This window comes from Buteo buteo, chromosome 1, assembly GCF_964188355.1.
Source record: "Buteo buteo chromosome 1, bButBut1.hap1.1, whole genome shotgun sequence".
NCBI lineage: Eukaryota > Metazoa > Chordata > Aves > Accipitriformes > Accipitridae > Buteo > Buteo buteo.
Genome location: NC_134171.1, coordinates 37,326,228 through 37,350,120, shown reverse-complemented (window position 1 = coordinate 37,350,120; position 23,893 = coordinate 37,326,228). Strand labels below are relative to the sequence as shown.

Sequence of the window (23,893 nt, the reverse complement as noted above, 5' to 3'; positions counted from 1 at the left end):
TAAATTCATGTATTCCTTCCTTCACTGCAAAGCACCGCTCCCCCCAAATACCTGTCTCTGGACGTAATTTTGGATTAGACTGTGCAGGTGGTCAATCTTACTGCAGCACAAGCACTGAACTTGCGCTTGTTTGCCTGGTTGTGCGATGAAGTGGAAAATGAGCATCAAAAACTTCTCCGTACAGAAGTGAGCGAGCTATCGAGAGGGAAGGTGTTGATTCATTTCTTTGAGCTCCCTTTCCAACAGACACATTTCCAGCAGTGATTTTAGTTTAGAGTGTGCCTGTTGTTTTGCAGATGAGTTACGGCTGCCAAGAATGGCCTATTTAGGTGAATTGTTCACGTCTGGTGTGCTGAATGCCAGTTTACAAAAAAGACCAAAAACTATCCTTTCAACGTTAGGACAAAATAGACACACACAAAAAGCCTCAAAAGCTGCAGTTACAACAGGAGAAGGTGAAAAGAGAAATTGTCAGTCACTTTCCAGCTGAGGAAATCTCTTCATTAATCCTGGGCTGAAAAATTCGTCCTGACCACATTGCTAAGATAAAAGACCATTACCTGAATTATTTAACCAGCTGTGCAAACAGTTGCATAAGACTCTCCCAGATGAAAATGGCATAAAGACCCTTTCCCCGTGGAAGGCAGCCATCAGATAAAGGGACAGGAAAAGCCAACCAGCTGCTCGAATTTAAGCTTGAGTTGTCTGACACTTGGTTGAGCGGGACAGAGAAATTTAGCTGATACTAATACTTTTAATGCCCCTCCCGCCTCTGTGGTTTTGTGAGCTTGCATTTTCTGCCCGAATTCCATTAAAAAAAACAAGTAGATAGATAAATTCCTGTCCAGAATTGGACTTTGGGCTGCAGTTTACTTTAGCTCCTTCCTAGAATCACTCCTGCACGTATTTTCTGTAATTCCTATTTTCTCAGACCTAGGCACAGCAAAAAGGAAAGAGAAAAGGAGAGGGAAAGGGAAAAGGAGTAGAGCAGGAAGGAAAGGGAAAAGAAAGGAAGGAAGCATGCTTTTTTTCCATATATTCAAAATTCTGTAAGACTGGAAAGAATATTGAATTTTTTTATCATGCTTAACAATATTCCAGATAAGAACAAAGGAAGAATGCTGCCCTTCTTAGACAATAGTCAAATTAAAATAAATAATTAAATAAATCAACTTGTCATAATTTACAAGCCTACTAACATACATCAAATTGTCATTTATGACATTTGCTTTCTTCTTGTTAAGCAAACCAAAACAATATTAGCAAGACATACAGCTATCTTATTGTTTATGGTTCAATTTTTAAAAAATATATCTGTTATATCTCAAAAGGAAGTTATATCAGGAAGCCCAAAATATTAAACTATATTTGTATTGTGAATTTGCAAGCAAGAATGCTAAACCTTTTAAGATGTCAAATAGACTGTGTGGAAATAAAGGTATATGTGCATACGGTATTTCAATTAATACTGTTTTTTAAAAGGCAGGTTATAAATAAGTAGTTATGGATCCACTGAAGTGTGTATTTCAATGAGACTAAAGAAGAAACGCCAAAAAAAAAAAAAAAAAGAAATCATTTGTGTATCCATGCATCTATAGATTATTTTTACTTTTTTCATTCTTAGCAGGTTCATTCAGTCACTCTTCAGACAAATAAAAAGCAAAAACGCGTATCAAAATGAGGAAAGCAACTCAGAAATGAAGTAAAGGGAAAAAAATTAACAAATTTCATTATGTTGAAGTTGAGAGTCTTTTTCTCTCTTTCAACAATCCACATAATGGTTAAAGATGGTCAGAACTAGAGCTCCCAGTAAGTTGCTCTGCCCTATTTTAAACCAGTAGAGGACAGGAGAGCTCTGCAGGGGTGATGAAATGATAACAAAAGTGATCGTATATGAACTATGTGTTTGTTTCCTTTTGATCAGCAAAGTAACGATTTTGTTACTGGTTTAGCAATGCAGTGATACCCTATCAAGGTGGCTTCTCTTTACTGTAGTTTTCCAACTGTGAATTCACTATTTGGGAGGGACTAAACTTGCAGTATGCTAAGTGAAAAGAATGTATTTGGAAACTGACACTCTTTAATGTTAAATATAATGGTCTTCTATGTAAGTGTGAACTTCGTGGCCTCAACAAGCTGAAGGAGACATTTCATTGCCAGGTTAGGACAGATTTTTCAGTATGTGTCGACATAGTGAGTACACACCTAAAACAATAAAACAACAGCACACTGCACTTCTGGAAGTCAACTTTGAACCTTCTGTTCTCACCTGCCAGGAAGCAGCACCTTAGTATATAAGGCTTCCAACGAATAGTTTGAAACAAGTAGGGTAATGTTCCATAAATTTTTTAGCCACTCTTCATAATTTGAGATGCATAGAGGAAATGCCTGATGTGTGTTGAGTGAGAATGTAACAGTACTTTCCATTTCACTGTCAAAATTATACATGTCTGTATTATGAAATGCATTCATGCCTCATTTCTCTATTACAGTATCCCAACTAATAGTATAATCTGTAACTAGTCTTTAAAGAAATGCATAATACACATTTGCACTGTAAGTCTTGTTATCTGAAATGTGCAGGAACTGGCGTACCTTGCTCTTCAACCTGACATGTTTACAATAGCAAAAAAAAGAAAAAATTACAGGATTTATTTTGTTAAGGGAGTGTGCTGCAGAGGTCTGTGGAAAAACAGTATCAGTCATAACTTAGCAATTGGCTGTAGCAGCAACCTTTACTATACACTTCAGTTCTACAGTTCCCTATTTTATGTTGGAGTAACTTCTGATATAAAACATTAATAATGCTCTGCAAGTTGGGGTTGAGCTAAATGTGCTCCAAACTAAGATACAATGCACATGAGAAACAAGTCAGAAATAAAGAAAATAGGGCATTTCCATCACTGACAAGGCTTACCAGGAAGTTATCACTGCAAAGTGAAGTGTCCTACATAGACTAGAACAGAAAATGGTCTGGGAAGGAATGTAATTAAAGCTAAAGGAGATGAACAATGGAAGAGAGACTTGCAGCAGGTGAAGAGCAAAAGGTCAAGAATCTGGGAAGCTGATAATCATTATCTCTGAGAAATTCTCACTGCAGAAGGGGAGAACTATCTGGAGTGGCAGGTCATCCTAAAGAAGAAAAAAAATTTGATCTAAGGGGAACTTCAGCTAGGTGGTGGCAGCTGCCCCTGCTGCTGTCTTCTGTAGTTATTGACCAAATATGAAGATCTTTACATTAATGCAAATGCAAATGAGTTGATGGGATTAATGCACATGTGGTCAGGCCCAGTGAGCAAGTTCCTGGTTTAGATTCTTGAAAAGTTTATGTGCAACGTGCTCTTGAGGAACTGAAGAGGTTGGTTGAACAGCTTTGCTGTGGAGCCTGGCACAGGAGAAAGATCAGAGGGCTCTGTGGTAACACATGTGCCTGAGCTTGTGTTTGGATTAAAAGATCAAAGAGGCTGTGAAATGCCAAATATAGGCACTAGCCCTCTAGACTTTAGATCTCACTCCTTTTAGGGGAATTTCAATATTAGAACACTAGGCAGGTAAAAGAAATCTCTCAGTCTAAAACTGACAATCTTGGATGAATAAATTCACCTTGGCAGCAGAATGCAAGGATATTTGGATGTAATAAGAAAAATGGCAGAGGAATGCCCAAAGGTATGAGTGATGTTGCTATGCTGAGCATTGATAAGGCTTTCATTGTCGGCAAAAAGATATCAAGTATAAAGTAAGTTTAGTATTCGATGTGCTGTGAACAAAATGAAGGATGCACATTACAATCCATCATAAAATGGAATATGTAGTAAATTGTAGAAAGACCTATTTCCCTTCTTTTTGTTCCTGCCTATAAAAGTATGAGAAATCCTATTCTTACCTTTCACATCTCAGTCACAGTTTCTTCATGCACTAGGATGCCTGAACCAAGCAATTGTGGCTTTTAAGATTCTTGCAGCTTTAAAGTCATGTTTTTAAGAACATGAATGTGTAGCATGATTTTTTGCTGATCTTTGAACTCTCCCACACTGTAATAATATTAGCTGCTTATCTCAGGCTCGTGATGTGCTTTCATGTATTCGTGAAAGAAGAGACCAGTTCAGGAACCACAGGCACAGAGTCAAAAAATAATAATGTGGAAGCAAGTATGTGTAAAACAAGAATTGTGGTGGTTAGCGCTGCATACTGCAGTGAAGCTACACACTACTGAATACTACTGATGTGTAACATTTTCCAACTCAAGTGGTATACTCAGAAATATGACAATTAATTTCTCACAAGTATTCTGATAAGTTCTTCTTTCAGGGAAATCTCACCTGCGGCTTTAGTAATCATTGTTTGAAATAAAGACCAGTGCTTGGCTACTGGAATCAAAGGACGCAAGTAATTCCCAACAAAATAATTTGATACCATTTTCAAACAGAAAGCGGAAAATAGAAAAGGACACTAATTGCACTATATACATTCCCCTGGGAGTTGAAAAGGCAAGTTGTGCGTGAAAATAAAATAAGTTTATGGAACTGAGGAATGAGACTGAAGGTCATGAATAGGCTAGCAGTCACATTCATGCACAAGGAACATTGGTATGTTTGTTTCGGTCTCACGCATAAATGCAGTATCTTGGCTTGCCAAGTCCAGTATGTGAAAAAGAGCCAAAATTAGGGCTAGAAAGACACTGGAAGAAACGCCATTATCTTGAAATGTACTTAACTTCAAAAAATAAGTTTCCCCACTTGATTTCCCTGGCTTGCAGTATGGTTTCTGATTTTTAAACATTCTTTTCTTTTTCCTGTTGCTAAGTGAAAGTCTTATATAAACAAAGGAAATCAACTGTATTAAAAGGATGGAAATGACTGTTTGCAAAAAGCTGTCAAATCTACAGAGTAAGCAAACTGGAAAAAAACATTTCTTAACCTAATCCTTTCAGTTACAGCAACGCTGTGCAGTACTCGTGCTGTTCAGAGAACGTTAGTGTGTTGTGGGTTAAAACTGTTCGGAATTAATTCTCTCAATTTAAGAAAAAGAGTTTCTGTAGCCTCAGTGATATGCTTGGGGCTTTTTTGGGTTGGTTTTTTTGTTGTTGTTTTTGCATTTCTTTCCCAGAAGGAGCAATTTTGATGATAATTGTAAGCATGAAATGTCTAGCGCACTGTGAGGACCTGCAGGGTCATGTTCTAGTTACTTTAAGAGACTAAAGCTTCCTTCAGCTTCTCACTACACAGTCACAGGAGAGGGATGGAAAACTTCTGAGAGCAAACAGGTCATATGTGGGCCTGGAATCACCCTTTGGATACTTGTTTCTCCCCATTGCAGGTACAGGCAGGCTGTACTTCTAAACAAGGAGCCTCAGCTGAACACCTAGGCTGACAAATCGAGGCTGTGGTACTGGAAGAGCTAATCTTAAAGGAGTTTTGTGCCCTGAAGCTCACATAATGCTTTACCTCTCTATACTGGGACCACAATGCATGTTTGGATGTGAGCATGGTCTCGGGTCTTGTACCAATGGAGTATACCTAACACAGCATAGGAAAAGACATGGTTTAGATGTCATAGGTCTATTTCAATTACAGAAATTGTATCTACCTATTCATATTAAATGGATATATAGCTGTTGGTTTAAAGAAATGTCAGTAGAGCCAAAAAAAAAACATGTCCTGCATGGCTTATGCCACAATTCTCAAACTATGATCCACAGGCAGTTAATGAGTTATATATGCTAGCTGTTCTGATTTCCAGCTACAAGCAGCTTAAGTAGATTAAATATTACACCAGATTCTTTCTCTTAATAATACAAGGGATGTTAAGCAGTCAGGAACAGGAGGGCAGGTGGTCTGCATAATCATTGAATAGGAAAGGCCCAAGAGACACTCTTATTAAGCTACCCTCTTTATGAAAAATTTTGAGGATTCCTACAGTAACAGCAAAATCTAGCCCAATAATAGGGAGTGAGTACAGAATGCTATGGAATTTAGCACCAATAAATATGCTGCCTTTGAAATGGAGAATTAGATGTGCAGCAGGATCTGGTCACACTTCAAAGAATAATATGCAGAGCTGAAGATCCATCTGTTTGCTCTTGCTATCACCATTGAGGCTCCTGTATGTTAAGCAGTCTTTTGACTACTTCAAAGCACGTTTGAAGTCTTTGCTGTGCCTATCCCATGCACAAAAAAGCAAACGCGCCTTAACAATATGAGTAGCTGGTATTGTTGTTCATTTTACTTGTAAATGAAAACAATTTGTTCCTGCTGTGTATCATTTCTGGACTCTTTTTTTTTCTTAGCTATGATAGCGAGGGCCGTCTAACAAATGTTACATTCCCAACTGGAGTTGTCACTAACCTTCATGGGGAAATGGAAAGGGCCATTACAGTGGACATTCAGTCATCCAGCAGAGAGGAAGATGTCAGCATCACTTCCAACTTGTCATCAATCGATTCCTTCTATACCATGGTTCAAGGTACTGTAAACAAAAGATTTCTCAGCAGATACTAACCTGAAAACTGTTTTCTTATGGTACAAGCAGCTCCAATCGGATGCGTTAGAGGGAAACTTTAGAGGCATAGTGTTTGGAGGAAGGGGTGATAACATACATGTTTTTATACACGTATAGAAAGAACAGTTCAGAGAAGGAAGGAGTTGCAAAGAGAGTAGAATTAAATATGTTTTCTAACCAAATAGCTTTTGTAAACAGCTATGGGAAGTAGTCAGAATACCTACTTTGCATTAAAAGGGAATCTTGGAAAGGAGAGAGAAATGGATTGAAAGGGAAATAGGTGTAGAAATAGCATGAAGTAAGATTTAGCTTTAAAATAGCATGTGACGTTCCAGCAGTCGCATCCTTGCAAAAGTCAGTAGTCATAGTATGCTTAGAATTACGCCAAAAATGCCTAATGAAACAGCAGAAAATGTGTTTTGTGCCAGTCCAAAGAATATACTCTGAGGGTGGGATTTTCTTAAGTGTTTAAGCGACTTTGAAGATATGTCCCAAAGGCATTTGTGCTCTCATGTGATACAGATACTCTTACCAATCTCACCCTGGGTGTTTTTTACCATTGGGTCAGTTATGTGAAGACATTACATGCACATACTGCATAAAGTGCACAGGACAAAGGCAGACTCTTAACTCAGGTAGGTAACCTGTGCTTCTCTTTTTTGCCTTTTCAGATCAGTTAAGAAATAGCTACCAGATTGGTTATGACGGCTCACTGAGAATCCTGTATGCCAGCGGCCTGGACTCACACTATCAGACAGAGCCGCACGTGTTGGCTGGCACTGCCAACCCAACAGTGGCAAAGAGAAACATGACCCTCCCAGGGGAGAACGGGCAGAACCTGGTGGAGTGGCGATTCCGGAAAGAGCAAGCCCAGGGAAAAGTCAATGTGTTTGGCCGAAAGCTTCGGGTAAGCATGCAAGCATGTGTGGTATCTACTGCATTCTCATTAAGTGAGAGGAAATGTAAATACATTTCTGTAGGTATTGCCATCCAACAACCACAGAATATTTACTGTAGACAAGCTTACTGTAGAGCTGGAAGTACTTGCTTTTATTACTTCATTTATTGGCTGTTCTTCCTTATTAATTGCTCTTTTCTGTGGACTTTAAACTGTTATTGTTAGCCCGGAATGCATTAGAATGAATCGGAATAGAAGCACAATTTTCTGCTTTCCTTCACTGTTTTTGTCTCTGGTACTGAATTCACACACCTCATTTTGAATCTTGTTTTAAATTACTCTACCTTAAGTTAGCACAGTCCTAGGATTTTCTTTCTTTTTTATTTTAAATAAAATTGTACTAATACTTATTTGTGGTAGAAAAGGTTTAACTGTGTGTGCATGTGTACAGCATATTCCTCTAACATATGTCTTTACCATTTTGTTGGCATTTCTTCTTCCTATACAGTGGGTGACATATAAGTAGGAAGCAAACTATGATTTATGACAGCCATTTGGTAAAGATTAAGCATTTAAAATTGGGTTGCCAGGAGACCATTTCAAGACCAGATCAGAGGTCTGACATAGTATTAGAACTGAACCCAGTTCTTAAAAATAAGGCCTAGGCAATATGTCAGGTGAAGGTAAGTTATTTCAGACCACTCAACTTCTAAGATGTAACATGCCATTTTAAATCTTACAATATTTTATATCTTCCTTCGGGACAAGAAAAGAGGGAATGCTGTCATACACCTTCTATTCCTCTCTACCACTTGCTCTGCAAGAAGAATGGATTTTTTCCAAGAAGGAAGAATGACTATGCACAGTAGCTGCTGCTTAAGAACAACATACTTGTACCTAGCTATGGCTGCCTTACATGCATAAGGAAAAGGAAGCTATGTTTCTGGAGCTCATCCTTGTGGTTCTGGTTCATAGGCAGGTCATTACGTAGAACAGTGGGATAATATACCTGCCAATTCATTTGTGAAAGAAGCCTAAGGGAGAATAAAATGACCACACCAGTGGCATTTGGTTTTGGCATTGAAACAAATCACCATGAGTCCAGCTCTCAAAAGTGAAGCAAAATTTTGGCATTCAAGTGCAGAGGAGGTGAAACAAATGTCATGGGCAACTTTAATTTGGAAGAGTTAACAAGAAGAAAGGAACAGCAGAGAAGAGGGAATGATTTAACAAGATGGAGGGGAAAGTGAGAGATTATAGATTAGAATAAAATAGTAGTAATTAAAAGCGTATGCATAAATGGGAGAACTAGGGCAGGCAGAGAATATGGGCTAATAAGAGAAAAATGCCTCAAAAAAAAAAGTAAAGAAACTTGTCAGCAAAGAAAAAAAATGGGAAGGTTTTTTGAAATTGATTTACATGGGAAGATACTACAGAAATGTCACTTGGAGTGGGTTCGGGGATGTAGGAAAGTAGAGAAAGAAAACAACAGAAAGAAGAACAGGAATAACTGAGGAAGCTCATCATTTCCATCTACAGATATGTCAGTAACATTTTGCTGCAAAGAAGACAAACGCAGACAAAAAAACAGTGACAAAATGTATTGCCAGTAAATGTACTCATATATATGACACTCACTGCATTATGTGTATGCAGTATCTAACATTACAAAGTACACTCTCAGGTACTCTCTTGGTTTTCTATCTTTTATTAGTTCTACCCACTACTAGTATTCTTTATAAAGAAATTAATTAGGAATTACATTACCCTCCCTTAACTCAACCATCCTCTGTCAATCTTACTTTTGTTAGACTTGTTTTGTAACTGATCGATAACCTAGTTTTGTCCCCGGACCTGTATGTTTGGTCTGTAGGCTGGCCTTTGGCAGAGGTCCTGACAGTCCTTTATATGAAAGAGTGGGTTTAGGGCATTTGTACTGAGGCCAGACAGACCCTCACTCGCAAGGGTCTCAAATAAGGGAACTGGTATGAGCTCTGGGTATGCATCAAGGGATGCACCCAGAGTAGATGGGTAACGTAGATGAGGGAGCTCAAAGGAGCAGTTTGCTCTGCCTCCTCCTGAGACCTGACATGCTCTAAGCCCTGCAGAGGTCCCCAGTTTTCACATTACCTCTTGGATCTCTCTGTAAGGCACAGCAATATACCCCTACTCCTAATGGAGGAATTACAGTCAGATTTCATGCTTCTCATTGGAAAGAAAAACAGGTGTTAAAACAGAGCAGGATAGATGGACACCTAACTTACTGAAACGTAGCAGGACAGTAGGTGGGGACTGTCAAGAGACTCAGCTTTGTGTCATTAAGTGTTTCTTCATTGAAAATTTCCTGAATTACTATTTTTATCATAATGAAACCCAGAGGTTTCAAATATATTTGAAGTGTGGCTGTCTTAGCCACAATAAACACGTTCAAGTTTTGCTGTAAACCCATTTTGGTAGCAGAGCTGTTGTTAAGAAACACTTCAGCTGAAGGCAGTACTTTAGCTGACATATGTTATTCCAGCCCCATACTGTCCAATGAAAGAAGCTATATCACCAAAACTTGTTGTTGTTATTATAATTGCCACTTGTATTACGAGATTATGCAAGCACAGCCAAAATTTCACCAAAAGCTCGCATGCCTGAATGGAAGAGCTCTGTCAGCAGAATCTGGAAGCGTGAATCTGGCTGGAGAAAGAGGCATTTCCTTTCTTTCCCCTTGCATCCTGCCCTTACACAGACCAGACAGATGGAAAGTGAGAAGGCAAGGGATGTTATTATCCCATTTAGCAGATAAGGCAGTGAGACAGCCAGATTAAGTACTTTGCTGCAATTTACACCGGAAGGATGTGCTTAGCCAAGAAATTAGCCACAATTGCTTGGACATCTGCCTTAACCATAGAACCACCCTTCCCTCTTTGCCAATTCAGAAATCAGAAGTGCCCATTCTCACTTCAGTGTCTAAGCCTGGGAGGTAGACAAGAAAATTAATAAAAATCATAATTAAATGTAAAATAAGGAAGGGAAGGTGGAGAGAAAGGGAAGAAAAAAATCAAAGCAGCAAAACAGGCAGGGAGACACAGAGATGAGTGCAGGCACGTGTGGGAGAGGCTGAGAAATAAAAGCTAAACAAGATTTAAGAGTGAAACTAGGCAAATGAGTGCATATTAGATGTTGGAAAATTTAAACGAAAACTACCTGAAAATGAAGAAGTCCAAAAAAAAAGACAAAAAGGAAGTGAATGGGAATGTTTCATAGTTCAGTTTAACCTAATTCTAGAATCAGTTTTGTAGCATTGATTTTTCAAAGTATATTTAAATAACATTTGATGGCTCATTAAATAGATAAAGTAGCTATTCCGCATCTGCTAGACTGTGCATTCCTTACTTAGAAGATTTACATGACAAGATGATTTTTGTTCCTAAATTGATAGTGCAGATTGTTCTTATGCCAGTGATTTCATATTAAAAAAGAGAAAGGTAATGTAGATAGATAGACAGACAGACATAAAGAAAACTGAGCATTTGTAGGATTTTATTATTATTATTTGCCTATGACTCTTCACTAGTACTTTAATATCTTTTATGCCAATAATAATGAATCTAATTTATATTGATCTTTTAGAAGCTTATCAGCCTTAGGGTGTAAGTACCAACATCCATGATGTATGGATTTTTGAACATGCAGCCCTCAAAACTGCAAAAATCCTCCAGTAATTTCTTTGGTCAGGATATCTCTTCTCTTATACTTTTGTGAATGTTATTTAGCCATCTTTCTTCACCTCTTTTTAATGTATACATCGAGTACTTGAAAAGGAATTAAAAAAAATTCTTAATACACCTAGCTGTATGTCCGTTTGTCCCCTACTTGCCAAATGTTAGCAAAATACAATGTTGAAAAATATTAGTTATCAGCGTTTTATCCCCACCTGGAATAACTTTTAAAAGACACAGCAGATACAGAAAGGGTTTACAGATGAACAAAGAAATCCTGGGGGCCTGTTTGAAAACACTAAAATACAGTTCAATGCAGAGGGAGAACAGAGAATTGCAAAGATACCAATGTAGGAAAAGAAAACCAGACATTTTCCTTTCATAAGTACAAAAATGAGAGCCAATTCAATGAAACTGAAAGTTAGTGTATTTACAACACTGAAAGGGTGAGGGGGATTTCAATGTAAAAGTATTGCATACAAATCACTATCCACTACTATCGTGTACATATATAAAAAATACGGTTTTCAACATAAATGTATCTAGGCTAAGGCTTTAATTTCAAATCAAAATAGTTATAAACTTCAAAGAATTTATAACTTTTTCAGTAGTTCAGTAATCTTCCAGTCATTTATGGCTTTAAGTGGTCAGTTAACTAGGCAAAAGACATAATCCCCTACTAAGGATTTCAGCCCCATAAATACATTGCAGCAGTGGATAGGATACTGAGTTAAACTTCCATTTGATCCAGAAGGGGAAAGTCTGTGTTCTAAAAACTGTTTAATCTTAATTTGAAGATTTAACATGCTTTTGAAGATCTTAATTTTGTATTTACTGTTTTGAAAAAATATTTGCTGTGGAGGATTAGGATTCAGTTCCTTCTTAGCATGATTGTTATGAACTGGACAAGCGGTTGCTGGGAATGTTTTGACAATAATTTGCTAGATATACTTTGGACTGCCTACAAAAGAAGTAGTTTGTTTGCTGAAATGGCCCCTCTTATTACAGAAGTTTTCAGTGTACATCTTTCAGTATTTTCTTAACAGTTGACTAAGCATCAAGAAAGAACACATTGCAACAAATTCTGGGCCATGTCTTCATATAATGAGACCTTCTAAAGTAGATGCTAATATAGTGCCTTACATTTGTATCAAGAAGTTGATAAAATAATTTACGCACACAGCAAATCAATCACTGTAAATGGTATTTAAAGAATAGCTAGCTTTGTGGAAATAATAGGTGGCTAGGGTTTGAACAGCATGATTTATCGTGTCATTTTGTTTGCTTTAAAAAGGTTAATGGCAGAAACCTCCTTTCAGTTGACTTTGATCGAACCACAAAGACAGAAAAGATCTACGATGACCACCGTAAATTTCTGCTGAGGATTGCCTACGACACATCAGGGCACCCCACCCTGTGGCTACCGAGCAGCAAGCTGATGGCTGTCAATGTTACCTATTCATCCACAGGTCAAATAGGCAGCATACAGCGAGGGACGACTAGTGAAAAAATAGAGTATGATGGACAGGGAAGGATAGTGTCTAGAGTGTTTGCTGATGGGAAAACTTGGAGTTACACATATTTGGAAAAGGTAAAGAACACTCAGGTTTTAAAAAATGCTTGGAATGTGCTGAAATTCTGCAGCATCTGACTGCTGCATACAAAGCAAAAATAGGTAGTAGAAGCACATTTCAATTACTCTAAGTATCAACATGTGATTCCTAGGGGAATGTTTTATACAATAGATATGTAATCACGCTGTAGCTAATTGCTAGGAATTGATGTGGTTTTAAATTATTTAGGCCACTGACTAACAAGAAGCATCTGTATTTACCTTTTATCTTAACACTTAAAACAAGGTACAGGGACTAGATCTCTGCAGTGTAATTCAGTTGGAAATAATTTGTTTGTAAATTCTTCACTGTTGGTTTTTTTTCACTACCAAGGAACACTCTTGTTTCTAAATAGTTACAGCTGTCAATTTGTACTTGCTATATGTTGTAGCATCAAAATAAACAATAGGCAAAAGACTAGGAATCTTCATTATATATAACAGTTACTGAATGATAGCTCTCCCTCTAGAAATATCTGTGAAAATCCCCCTTGTGAGATCTCATGCCTGCTATGCAAAAAGAGAATCCATTTCTTTCTGGGGTTTCAATATATTTCTGTTGAAGCTGTTGCTCAGCAGATACTGTTTACTAGTCATTGCAGACATAATTTAATCAAGACCTATGATACATAATAGCCATGCATCAGAAAAATGTCAGAATAATTCCAAGTAGCTCCTTTTGATAAAAATAATCATACAATTGTTTTGCCTATGTCGTAAAAGCTTACAGAACAAGAACACAGTACTCCGGAATCTCAGGCTATTCAAATTCTTCATCTCTAATTGTAGGGAAGAAATTGTATCTCCCATATGTTGTTCTCCTCGTGAGTTAATGGCTCTAAGACAGTTTTACTTCTTCCCATATTAAACATGACTTATCTGAATCCATTGACAATCTGCTGTTTAGCTGTGAGTGCTTGATAAAAGAGTGATACAGTCATAACAAGTAGCAAATTATGAATGTGGAACTACTAATTACAGAACCCCTTACAATTAAGCATCCAAGTAAATTAGGCAGGGAGATGTTAACAACATGTAAGGTCAAGGATAACTCAATTAAAAAGGAGATAATTTTCTCAAGTGGGAATGTCACATTTTTGTGGAGAAATAGTATCAGTATATGGGGGGGTACTCCACCATTTGTCACATGGTAAAAATCTGTTCTTAATTTTCAGTCAATGGTTCTTCTGCTTCATAGCCAACGGCAGTATATCTTCGAATATGATTTGTTGGATCGGCTTTCTGCTGTCACCATGCCCAGTGTTGCTCGTCATACCATGCAGACTATCCGCTCCATTGGCTATTACCGGAATATATACAACCCCCCGGAAAGTAATGCTTCTGTTATAATGGACTACAATGAAGAAGGGCAGCTCCTTCAAACTGCTTTCCTGGGGACAAGCCGAAGAGTATTATTCAAGTACAGACGGCAGACCAAGCTCTCAGAAATTTTGTATGATAGCACAAGAGTTAGCTTTACTTACGATGAGACAGCAGGAGTCCTGAAAACAGTAAACCTCCAAAGCGATGGTTTTATCTGCACCATTAGATACAGGCAAATTGGCCCACTGATTGACAGACAGATTTTCCGCTTTAGCGAAGACGGAATGGTAAATGCCCGATTTGACTACAGCTATGACAATAGCTTCAGAGTGACTAGCATGCAAGGTGTCATCAATGAAACCCCATTGCCTATTGATCTCTACCAGTTTGATGATATCTCTGGCAAAGTTGAACAATTTGGAAAATTTGGAGTTATATATTATGATATTAACCAGATCATTTCAACAGCTGTAATGACCTACACAAAACACTTTGATGCACATGGCCGCATCAAGGAAATTCAGTATGAAATATTTCGGTCATTAATGTATTGGATTACAATTCAGTATGATAACATGGGACGAGTGACAAAAAGAGAAATTAAGATTGGGCCATTTGCCAACACCACAAAATATGCTTACGAATATGATGTAGATGGTCAGCTCCAGACAGTTTATCTGAATGAAAAAATAATGTGGCGATACAACTATGACCTGAATGGCAACCTCCACTTGCTCAACCCCAGTAGCAGTGCCCGTTTGACGCCACTTCGCTATGACCTGAGAGACAGAATAACTCGACTAGGTGATGTTCAGTACCGATTAGATGAAGATGGATTTCTGCGTCAGAGGGGTACTGAAATCTTTGAATACAGTTCAAAGGGCCTTCTTACTCGAGTTTATAGCAAAGGCAGTGGGTGGACAGTGATTTACCGTTATGATGGACTTGGGCGACGAGTTTCCAGTAAAACTAGCCTTGGACAGCATCTCCAGTTTTTTTACGCAGACCTCACTTACCCAACCAGGATAACTCATGTATATAACCACTCAAGCTCTGAAATCACATCTCTCTACTATGATCTGCAAGGACACCTTTTTGCCATGGAAATTAGCAGTGGAGACGAGTTTTACATTGCATCAGACAATACGGGGACACCACTGGCTGTTTTCAGTAGCAATGGTCTCATGCTTAAACAAATTCAATACACTGCTTATGGAGAGATCTATTTCGACTCTAACCTTGACTTCCAGCTGGTAATCGGATTCCATGGAGGCTTGTATGACCCACTGACCAAGCTGGTCCACTTCGGAGAAAGAGATTATGACATACTGGCAGGCCGGTGGACAACACCTGATATCGAAATCTGGAAGAGAATTGGGAAGGATCCAGCTCCATTTAATTTGTACATGTTTAGAAATAATAACCCAGCCAGTAAAATACATGATGTGAAGGACTATATCACAGGTAAAAGAAAGTTACTTAATTGCAATTCTGTCTCCCACTTGCTCCAAAATTTACCTTTCTGTGTTCTTATAATCTGGAATCTGATTATCTGGGTTACAGGCTGAGGATATTGTCTGGGGAAGATTAATAAAGAAATTCTAGGGGAAGATAATTGTTCCAAAAAGTACTTGGCGTTTAGAACCAGATCAACAAAGCGATTTTAGCTTGGAGGTGCTGGACCTATAGACATCCAGTTTAGACTGGAATTCACGGTTTTGAAGTACCTAAGTATGTCCTATTTGGAAAAGTTCTTTATGAGGGAACAATAAGCACTTAACAATGAGAATGATTACAGCAAACGTGCTTATCAGGAGTAGTGAAATGGCAAATGGGAGATCTTGAAAATATCTCATCTAGCTTTAGACATTGATTTAGGTACCTGCGTAAAAGATTAACATCCACAGGCCATTATTAGCTTTCAGGTTTAGGTAACTAAACCTAAACCTCGTGCTCTACACAGTCCTTATGGTGCTTTCGTATTAGACCGTTGACCCACAATGATAATTCAGAGCATCTCTGTATGAGAGGACTTGGGTTTTCCAAAGTACATTTTGGAGTAGCAGTGGAATACAGACTGAACTGTAACACAAGGTGCCTCAGCTAGAGATCTCAGTGCATTGGGAGAGGAAAGAGGAGCCCTAGGTTCTCCTTCCAATGCTGTTACTCATTACCCAGTGCTCTTATAATGAAAAAACTAGACTCCTTGAGCAAGTACAAGAGTAAGAACCCCCTCAAAGACAGTTCATGAGAATCTCTTTACATGTTATTGTGGTTTAGCCCCAGCCAGCAACTAAACACCACATAGCCACTCACTCACCTCCCTCACAGTGGGATAGAGAAGAGAAACAGAAGGGTAAAAGTGAGAAAACTCACGGGTTGAGATAAAAGACAGTTTAATAGGCAAAGCAAAAGCCATGCACACAAGCGAAGCAAACCAAGAAATTCATCCACCACTTCCCATCGGCAGGCAGGTGTTCAGCCATCTCCAGGAAAGCAGGGCTCCGTCATGTTTAACGGTTACTTGGGAAGACAAACGCCATCACTCCAAACGTCTCCCCTTCTTTCTCCTTCCCCCAGCTTTATACACTGAGCATGACGTCATATGGTCTGGAATATCCCTTTGGCCAGTTTGGGTCAGCTGTCCCAGCTGTGTCCCCTCCCAACTTCTTGTGCCTCCCCAGCCTCCTCGCTGGTGGGGTGGTGGGAGAAGCAGAAAAGGCCTTGACTCTGTGTAAGCACTGCTCAGCAGTAACAAAAACATTTCAGCATTATCAACACTGTCTTCAGCACAAATCCAAAGCATAGTCCCATACCAGCTACTATGAAGAAAAATAACTCTATCCCAGCCAAAACGAGCACACATGTGGATTAGAGTCAGGCTCCTTCATGGCTCTGGGCTACTAAGCAGTAAAAAGTGCATATTGGTGGACCAAAAAAAACAAGTCGAGGGAGTGAGACTGTAAGGTAGCAAGGGCAGGAGGGGTCTTTCTGTGACCAGTTTAACTCATTAACATGGCAGAAAATATTCACTGGAAGTTGGTTGGTATTTGCCAGGGTAGGTTTTTGCAAGGCTGCTAATGTAAATTGGCTAAATAAGAGAAGTCCAGTAAGCTCAAGGGCCAGCACAAAGTAATGAGTACACAGCCAGGAGCAGGGAAGGAGGAGTAGGATATAGAAAAAGGAGTGTGAATTCCTCTTTTGGCAATAAAAAAGCTGCTAACATGCCACTTGTATAACTGAGTTCTTAGGGAACCTATGTGCTTTTTGTGGGTTTAGAGTTAGTGATGTGTAGTGTTTTCCATTACTCTACATACAAAAAAAATCTGACTGCACGTTGCCAGAAGTTTCTCAAAAATGCATGGCTCAGATACATTTGATTTTCATATTTGAATAGATGTAAATAATCTGAAATATTTTACACAGTGTCAGACTAGAGGAGGGGCTCAGCCCCACTTCCTTAAGAGTTGTGAGACTACCACTCAGAAAAGCACCCTGGGAATCAAGTGGGTTTGCATTAATTTAACAAACAGCGGCTATTAACAGGGTTGGTAACATGCTGCCTGGGAGCAAGCATAATAACAGACCTTTGAATCTGTCCTCTTTTAGCAGCATGTGCTGTAGGGGATGCAGTTGCAATCACAATTCTTTGTGGCATTGAAAATGATGCAATATTAGTTAAAAAATTGCCCTCAAAATACAGTCTTAGTACTTTTCTTAACATATTTGATGTATGGAATGCATGGACACACACTGCTCATATAAGGTTATAATTACAATTAGTAATTTGGCCGACTGGCAGTTTTAGATGCAAAGGCTCATGAGGCCTATCATTTATCTGGAAAGGTTAGAACTTATTTTAAGGTAAATATTTTTTATTCTTTCAACATTTGAAAAATTTGGTTCCTTGTTCCCCTTATTTGGGGTTTTCTTAAATGAAAACTACTAGATTTGGTAAGGAGTACTCTGCCAACTTCTGCTAAGCTTAGTATTTGGGAAAAATAGGGTAGAAAGACAGAAACAAGGCAGAGAACCCATTCTTGCCCAACAATTGTTAACTAATTAATTGTTGGCATCTCTAATTTATTTAAACAGAACATAAAATGTATCATAAATAATGTATCCTGTCTGCTTACTGATGCAACTGTAATACATTTCATTAGCTTTTAATTTCATTGGTCCAACTTCATCTTGAAGAGGGGGAGATTTCTCTTGAATCAACATAAAATATCTGCCAATTCATTTAAAAGGTAATTGACCATATAGGTGTTATTTCAGGGCTAGTTTGAAGACATTACAATAAAACATATGTAACAAAAGGACAGGATGTGCTCTGCAGTACTTTTTCTTTTTTGCTTTGTTTTACAGTATTGATGATGAAGGTGCTGCATAAAGCACATTCAGCCTGACCATGAAATCCCAATTAGTTTAGGTTATATTAGAAGGAAATCTCACTTTAATTGTGCTCCTATAGTTGTTCTGGAAGTCAGAGGCCTTCAGAATTGCTGAAACCTCCAGTGCCTTTCAAACAAGCATAGTGCAACTCTTACATAGGACAGAAGTTTTCTTGTAAGTTTAGAACTTCAAGTTTTCTGTATAGGCTTGCTATTCTAGCTGTAGCACAAATCCATACATACCAAAATGAAGACTGTTGAATAATTTTCATGTTACAGAAGGAAATCAACTATGCCAAAAGCTATTCCATGTAAAAATGGTATGATTGCAAAATAAAGAACAATTCTAACATTTTTCTCTTGTTTTTTTAATAATTCTTTTTCAGATGTTAACAGCTGGCTGGTGACATTCGGCTTCCATCTGCACAATGCCATTCCTGGTTTCCCTGTTCCGAAATTTGATTTAACAGAACCTTCTTATGAACTTGTGAAGAGCCAGCAATGGGAGGACATACCAGTAAGAAACAAAACTAAACATACAAAGGAAACAAGACAGAATGTTCCCTTCTATTCAGATCTTATTAGGCATGGATAATCCCGACAGGGTTACTTGCTAAATTAAATCTGAACAGTGCTTTTCAAACCTGTAGTTTTTATCTACTTTCAAAAGAATTTAAGAAATTACAGATTATGTTTTTTCTTACAGATTTGCTAAGTTAGGTACCATTTTAAATAAGCTTTTGTTTGCTTTCAGCAATAATAAAAATGCAGAAAGACAATAATCAATGAAAAGAAGTTTAAGACCCTTTAAAGATGTCCTGAGTTTCATAGCAGAAGCTACAGAGATTAGATCTGTACTAACACTCTGCCTGAAGGCAGAAACTGAACACTGAAGTAAAAATAGACTGTGAAATAAACAGAACAGGTGATATAAATTATGCATACCAGGCACCACTACTATTTTACTTATCTTTAATATTAACCACGTTTTATATGTAAAGATAAAATATTGAAAATCAAATTACCTGAGGTAAAACCCATTACATTACATAAAACCAAAACTCCAGGTGCTTATGAAGTTCTTTGGGAGGAGAAAAATGAACTTCAGTCCTGAAAACCTGCTACAGTTTTAAATAATGGAAAAAATAAATGTGGACGTTAAAATCTAAATCTGCTATTTAAGAAAACTATATTTACAAATCAGACTTGATCAAAGACCTATGCCCTCGAAAATCCTACAGTTCTCAGTTAAGAAGGAAGTGTTAAGAGACAGTACAACAGGTAGTCCCATTGTGAGCAGTCAAAAGCAGATCTCTCTTTACAAGAATTGTGATTGAGAACTTTACGAGATTAAAAGAGGGTATGATCTTGAAGAATCTTACAACCTAATTCAGACAAAAAATCATGAGAAGGGTGGCCCGGCAGAAGGGAGCATATGGAAGCTAAGTTTGCATGCATGAAGTGATCTGCTATATATATATTTTTAATAGCCAGGGAGTGAGTAACAGGGAAAGACCTTAGAGCACAGCATAAGAATAGTGTCTCCCATGAGCAGTAGAAGCAGTGAAGGAGGAGCATTGCAGGTTCTCCAGGCAAGGTGGTTGTATCAGGAGATAAGAGACCTGTCATCAGGCATGGCTGTGAAGAACTATCAGAGGTTGTTTATTTAGATCTCAAAGGCTAAAGAATGCAATTATCCACTAACACCAGTAAAGGTGCACCAGGAAGAGAACCAGTTTGGTCAAAGAGATGAGAGCAGACAGCTAGTTGTCAAAAATCTTCAGGAAGGAGCTCAACGACGTGAGAAGTGCCAGGGGCATGTGACATGACAGAGAGAAAGAGAAGTGGGAGGAAAACAAAGATTCGAAATTCTCAGGTAGGAAGAAGCTGTGACTATGATATTCATTGTTGAACAAGCGAATGCAACCAGGAGCCAGAAGTAAACACACAAACCACTTAGTATTTTGAAACGCTGTGGAGTGAGTGAGCTTTACAGAGTTCTGAGGTTTTGCTTCAGAGCTCTGACGATACATGTTAAAAATAAACAAACTTTGTCATTATGAAGTTGCTGTAGCATCTCGCTGCTCTCACTGATGAGCATGCTGGCTAGAATATATGTTGTGCTCAATAGCTTTCATGTAGGATTTACAACAGCTGAAATCCACGCTCATTAGCAAGTGCAGACAGGAATCTGCCACGTTCAGGAAGAGTTGAGAGTCCAAGTCAATTCATAATTCCCTCAGGAACTGTCCCCTCCAGAAAGCTGCCCTGATGGCAGAGCAGAGAAGCCTTTGCAAGCCTCTTGCCAGGCTTTGAATAGCAGCAAGGCTGAATTAAGGTTGTAGGAGTCTGTTAATGACTCCTGCTTGGTCTCCCACCCATAAATTTGGGAAAAATAAACAGGGTTTTGCCTCATTTGTCAGCAATGAATCAAATGGGTTAAACAGTATTTTACTGAAGGGAGAAGGGGTCAATTGGAAGATAAACTGGATCATCTACAGAAACTAAGTACTCCTTTTCAAAAGTGCAGCCAAAGCTATTTAAATCTGTTTCCTGCTGAGACAACTGCTAGGGCAGCTGTCTGCTTCCCACCTCCATCAATACTAGCTCATTCACAGCTTGTAGCTGTTAAGACCCAGGGTTAGACAGATAAGATGTGCCTATTCTGTGCACTTGTAAGGTCTCATCCCAACCAGCTGACCCCATAATGTGAGCTGCCCAGCTATCTAGCTGTGCTAGCTAAGCACTCCTGCTAGCTGCTTCTGCTCTTCTAGCTCTTCTGGCCAACCACAGCAGTTATGCTGGCAGGTCCCATTCCCCAGCTATCCTCTCGTTTTACCAAGAGTGCATCTGGCATACTGGCCAGCTTTTAAGTCAAAATAAACTTCTTGAACAGATTCTCCTATTCTAGCTTTTCCATCTTGTGCTTTTGCACCTCACAATTGCACCTCACAATTGCACCTCTTATTTCCTCCCCTTTATAGCACACCTACCTTTTCAACAAGAACACCCCAGATATGGTAAAACATGAAATACCAACTGAGCATATTTTAGACTTGCCCATTGGTTCTTTTCATTCATTGCCCCTTGTCTTTGCTAGTTGTCAACAAAGTACTCTGCTGTATTCAGGACTGCACCTGTTTGAAGTTCTGGGGGGAGAAGTTGCTCATCTCTTTTAGACAGCATGCCAATACTTGGAGTGAAATGGAAGCTCGCAGAACTGAATTGGCCACAGCCTTTTCACATGTCCCCTTTTATCAGTTTCTGCAGGTATTTGCAAGAAAGGGCATTAGTCCCTAGTATTCCACCTCACTGCTCTGTACTGTTTGCTTCCTTCTCTTTTACTGTAAAGACTATCATTACAGTTTGATTCCCCTCCTTCCTTTAGCTGCTTGAGGGTTTATGAGAGCCTCCCTGCAGTTTGGTCTTAGACTGCAGCTACCTGAGAGACTTAGCATAAAGAAGGGCTTGTTCCTGTTCTAAAGCACAGCTTCATGACCTGCAAAAATCTCCTCAGTTTGGATGGGCTCATGGTAGACAGGAATCATAGTCGAACAAGCTCAGAGGATGAGATGACACTGTAGTAAGATAGCTCTTACCCATATTAAGTATTAGTATTGCAAAGGTCTGTCCTGTGCAGCCCAGTAAGTAGCCTCTGAAGTTAAATCTTATTTTTGTGCAGGTTCTCGGGGAGACAAAGAGAAAAAGCACTGTACATTATCAAACAAAATACTCTTGTAACTCAGCAGAACAAGCAGTATGTAGATTTAATTAACTCCTTGGCACTGTCAGTTGTGGCATATCCTGTTGTTGTCCACGGGCAGCACACCAAGAAAGCCTGGCTGTTTGGCATCTAGAGAGCTACAGATGGCTGGTAAAACTTCTGTCTGTTCTTGTTTACAGCCAATTTCTGGAGTGCAACAACAAGTGGCGAGACAAGCAAAGGCTTTCCTTTCCCTGGGAAAGATGGCAGAAGTGCAGGTCAGCAGACGGAAATCCAGTGGAGAGAAGTCATGGCTGTGGTTTGCTACAGTGAAGTCTCTGATTGGGAAAGGGGTGATGCTTGCTGTCAATCAAGGCAAAGTGCAAACAAACGTGCTCAACATTGCAAATGAGGACTGCATAAAAGTGGCAGCTGTTCTGAACAACGCCTACTACCTAGAAAACTTGCATTTCACCGTTGAGGGAAAGGACACGCACTATTTTATCAAGACCACCTCCCCCGAGAGTGACCTTGGGACACTGAGGCTGACAAGTGGGCGGAAGGCCCTGGAGAATGGCATCAATGTCACTGTTTCCCAGTCCACCACTGTGGTAAATGGCAGGACTCGTAGGTTTGCTGATGTTGAAATGCAATACGGTGCTTTAGCGCTTCACGTCCGCTATGGCATGACACTTGATGAGGAAAAGGCCCGAATACTGGAGCAAGCCAGGCAAAGAGCTCTTTCTAGTGCCTGGGCCAGAGAACAACAGAGAGTAAGAGATGGAGAGGAAGGCGCCCGGTTGTGGACAGAAGGAGAAAAGAGGCAGTTGCTAAGTGCTGGAAAGGTACAAGGATACGATGGGTACTATGTACTCTCTGTGGAGCAATATCCAGAATTAGCAGACAGCGCTAACAACATACAGTTCCTCAGACAAAGTGAGATAGGAAAGAGGTAACACACTGGCTTAGCTCAGGCTGCCAAAGAGACTGTGTACCAGTGTCTTCTAAAAAGGAGACCAAACTGTTTTGCTGCATTACTACTTGAGCCTAAGCTTACATCTTTGCTCAGATTTTTTCTGTAGCACAATCCAAACAGACTCTGTAATGAAAAGAGCGCCTTCCAGAAGAATGATACTGCTAATGACAAAACTTTTTTTTTTTCTCAATGACCTTAAAGGTGATCTGCTTTAAAGAATATGTTTACATATGCATATCGCTGCACTCAAGTTGGACTGAAAAGTATTAAAAAAAAAAAAGAAGAAAAAAGAAAAGAAAAAGGCCTACAGATTTTGCAACAGGCTGTCTGTTCCTTTGAGGCACTGTATTTAATTAAGATACAGACCCATACAGTGTTTCCAAATATTACTGAATTGTTGACCTTTGCTTACGAGAAGTAGTCTCTCTCTTTCTCTCTCTCTCTCTTTCTCACTGCATAGGATGTGGTATATATCTGTTAATTTTAAAACGTGGGGCAAAAATTACTGTTTATAGACAACCCAACTGCTTTAAACTGTGCTGCTTTCTAAAAGGACATTGGCACAAGTGACTTACTTATGCTACCATGGGAATTTAATAATGGATTTTACAATGCTAACATGGTTTGCCTTGGGGGGAAAATGGCAAGTAGAATCCTTGTTGCAGATAAGCAAAGGAAACCCTGATTTTTTTGTAAATTATGTGAGACAAGTTGTTTATGGATTTTTATATGAATTACAATTTACTGTACATCAAATATTAGTCTCAGAGGAGTTAATT

At 39.0% G+C, this 23,893-nt stretch overlaps 1 protein-coding gene across 4 annotated transcripts in view; it reads left to right on the top strand.

The window, feature by feature from the left end:
* The window catches only part of TENM3 (teneurin transmembrane protein 3), a 340,888-nt gene extending 317,614 nt beyond the window's left edge, over nucleotides 1–23,274 (top strand). For all 4 annotated transcript variants that reach the window (XM_075028086.1, XM_075028116.1, XM_075028096.1 and 1 more), the window contains 6 exons: nucleotides 6,287–6,462; nucleotides 7,170–7,405; nucleotides 12,401–12,697; nucleotides 13,894–15,505; nucleotides 18,822–18,952; nucleotides 22,339–23,274. In XM_075028086.1, the coding sequence (XP_074884187.1) occupies nucleotides 6,287–6,462; nucleotides 7,170–7,405; nucleotides 12,401–12,697; nucleotides 13,894–15,505; nucleotides 18,822–18,952; nucleotides 22,339–23,094 (3,208 nt within the window). In that variant the 3' untranslated portion in view covers nucleotides 23,095–23,274. The remainder of the gene's footprint in view (nucleotides 1–6,286; nucleotides 6,463–7,169; nucleotides 7,406–12,400; nucleotides 12,698–13,893; nucleotides 15,506–18,821; nucleotides 18,953–22,338) is intronic.
* The last annotated feature ends 619 nt before the right edge of the window (nucleotides 23,275–23,893 follow it).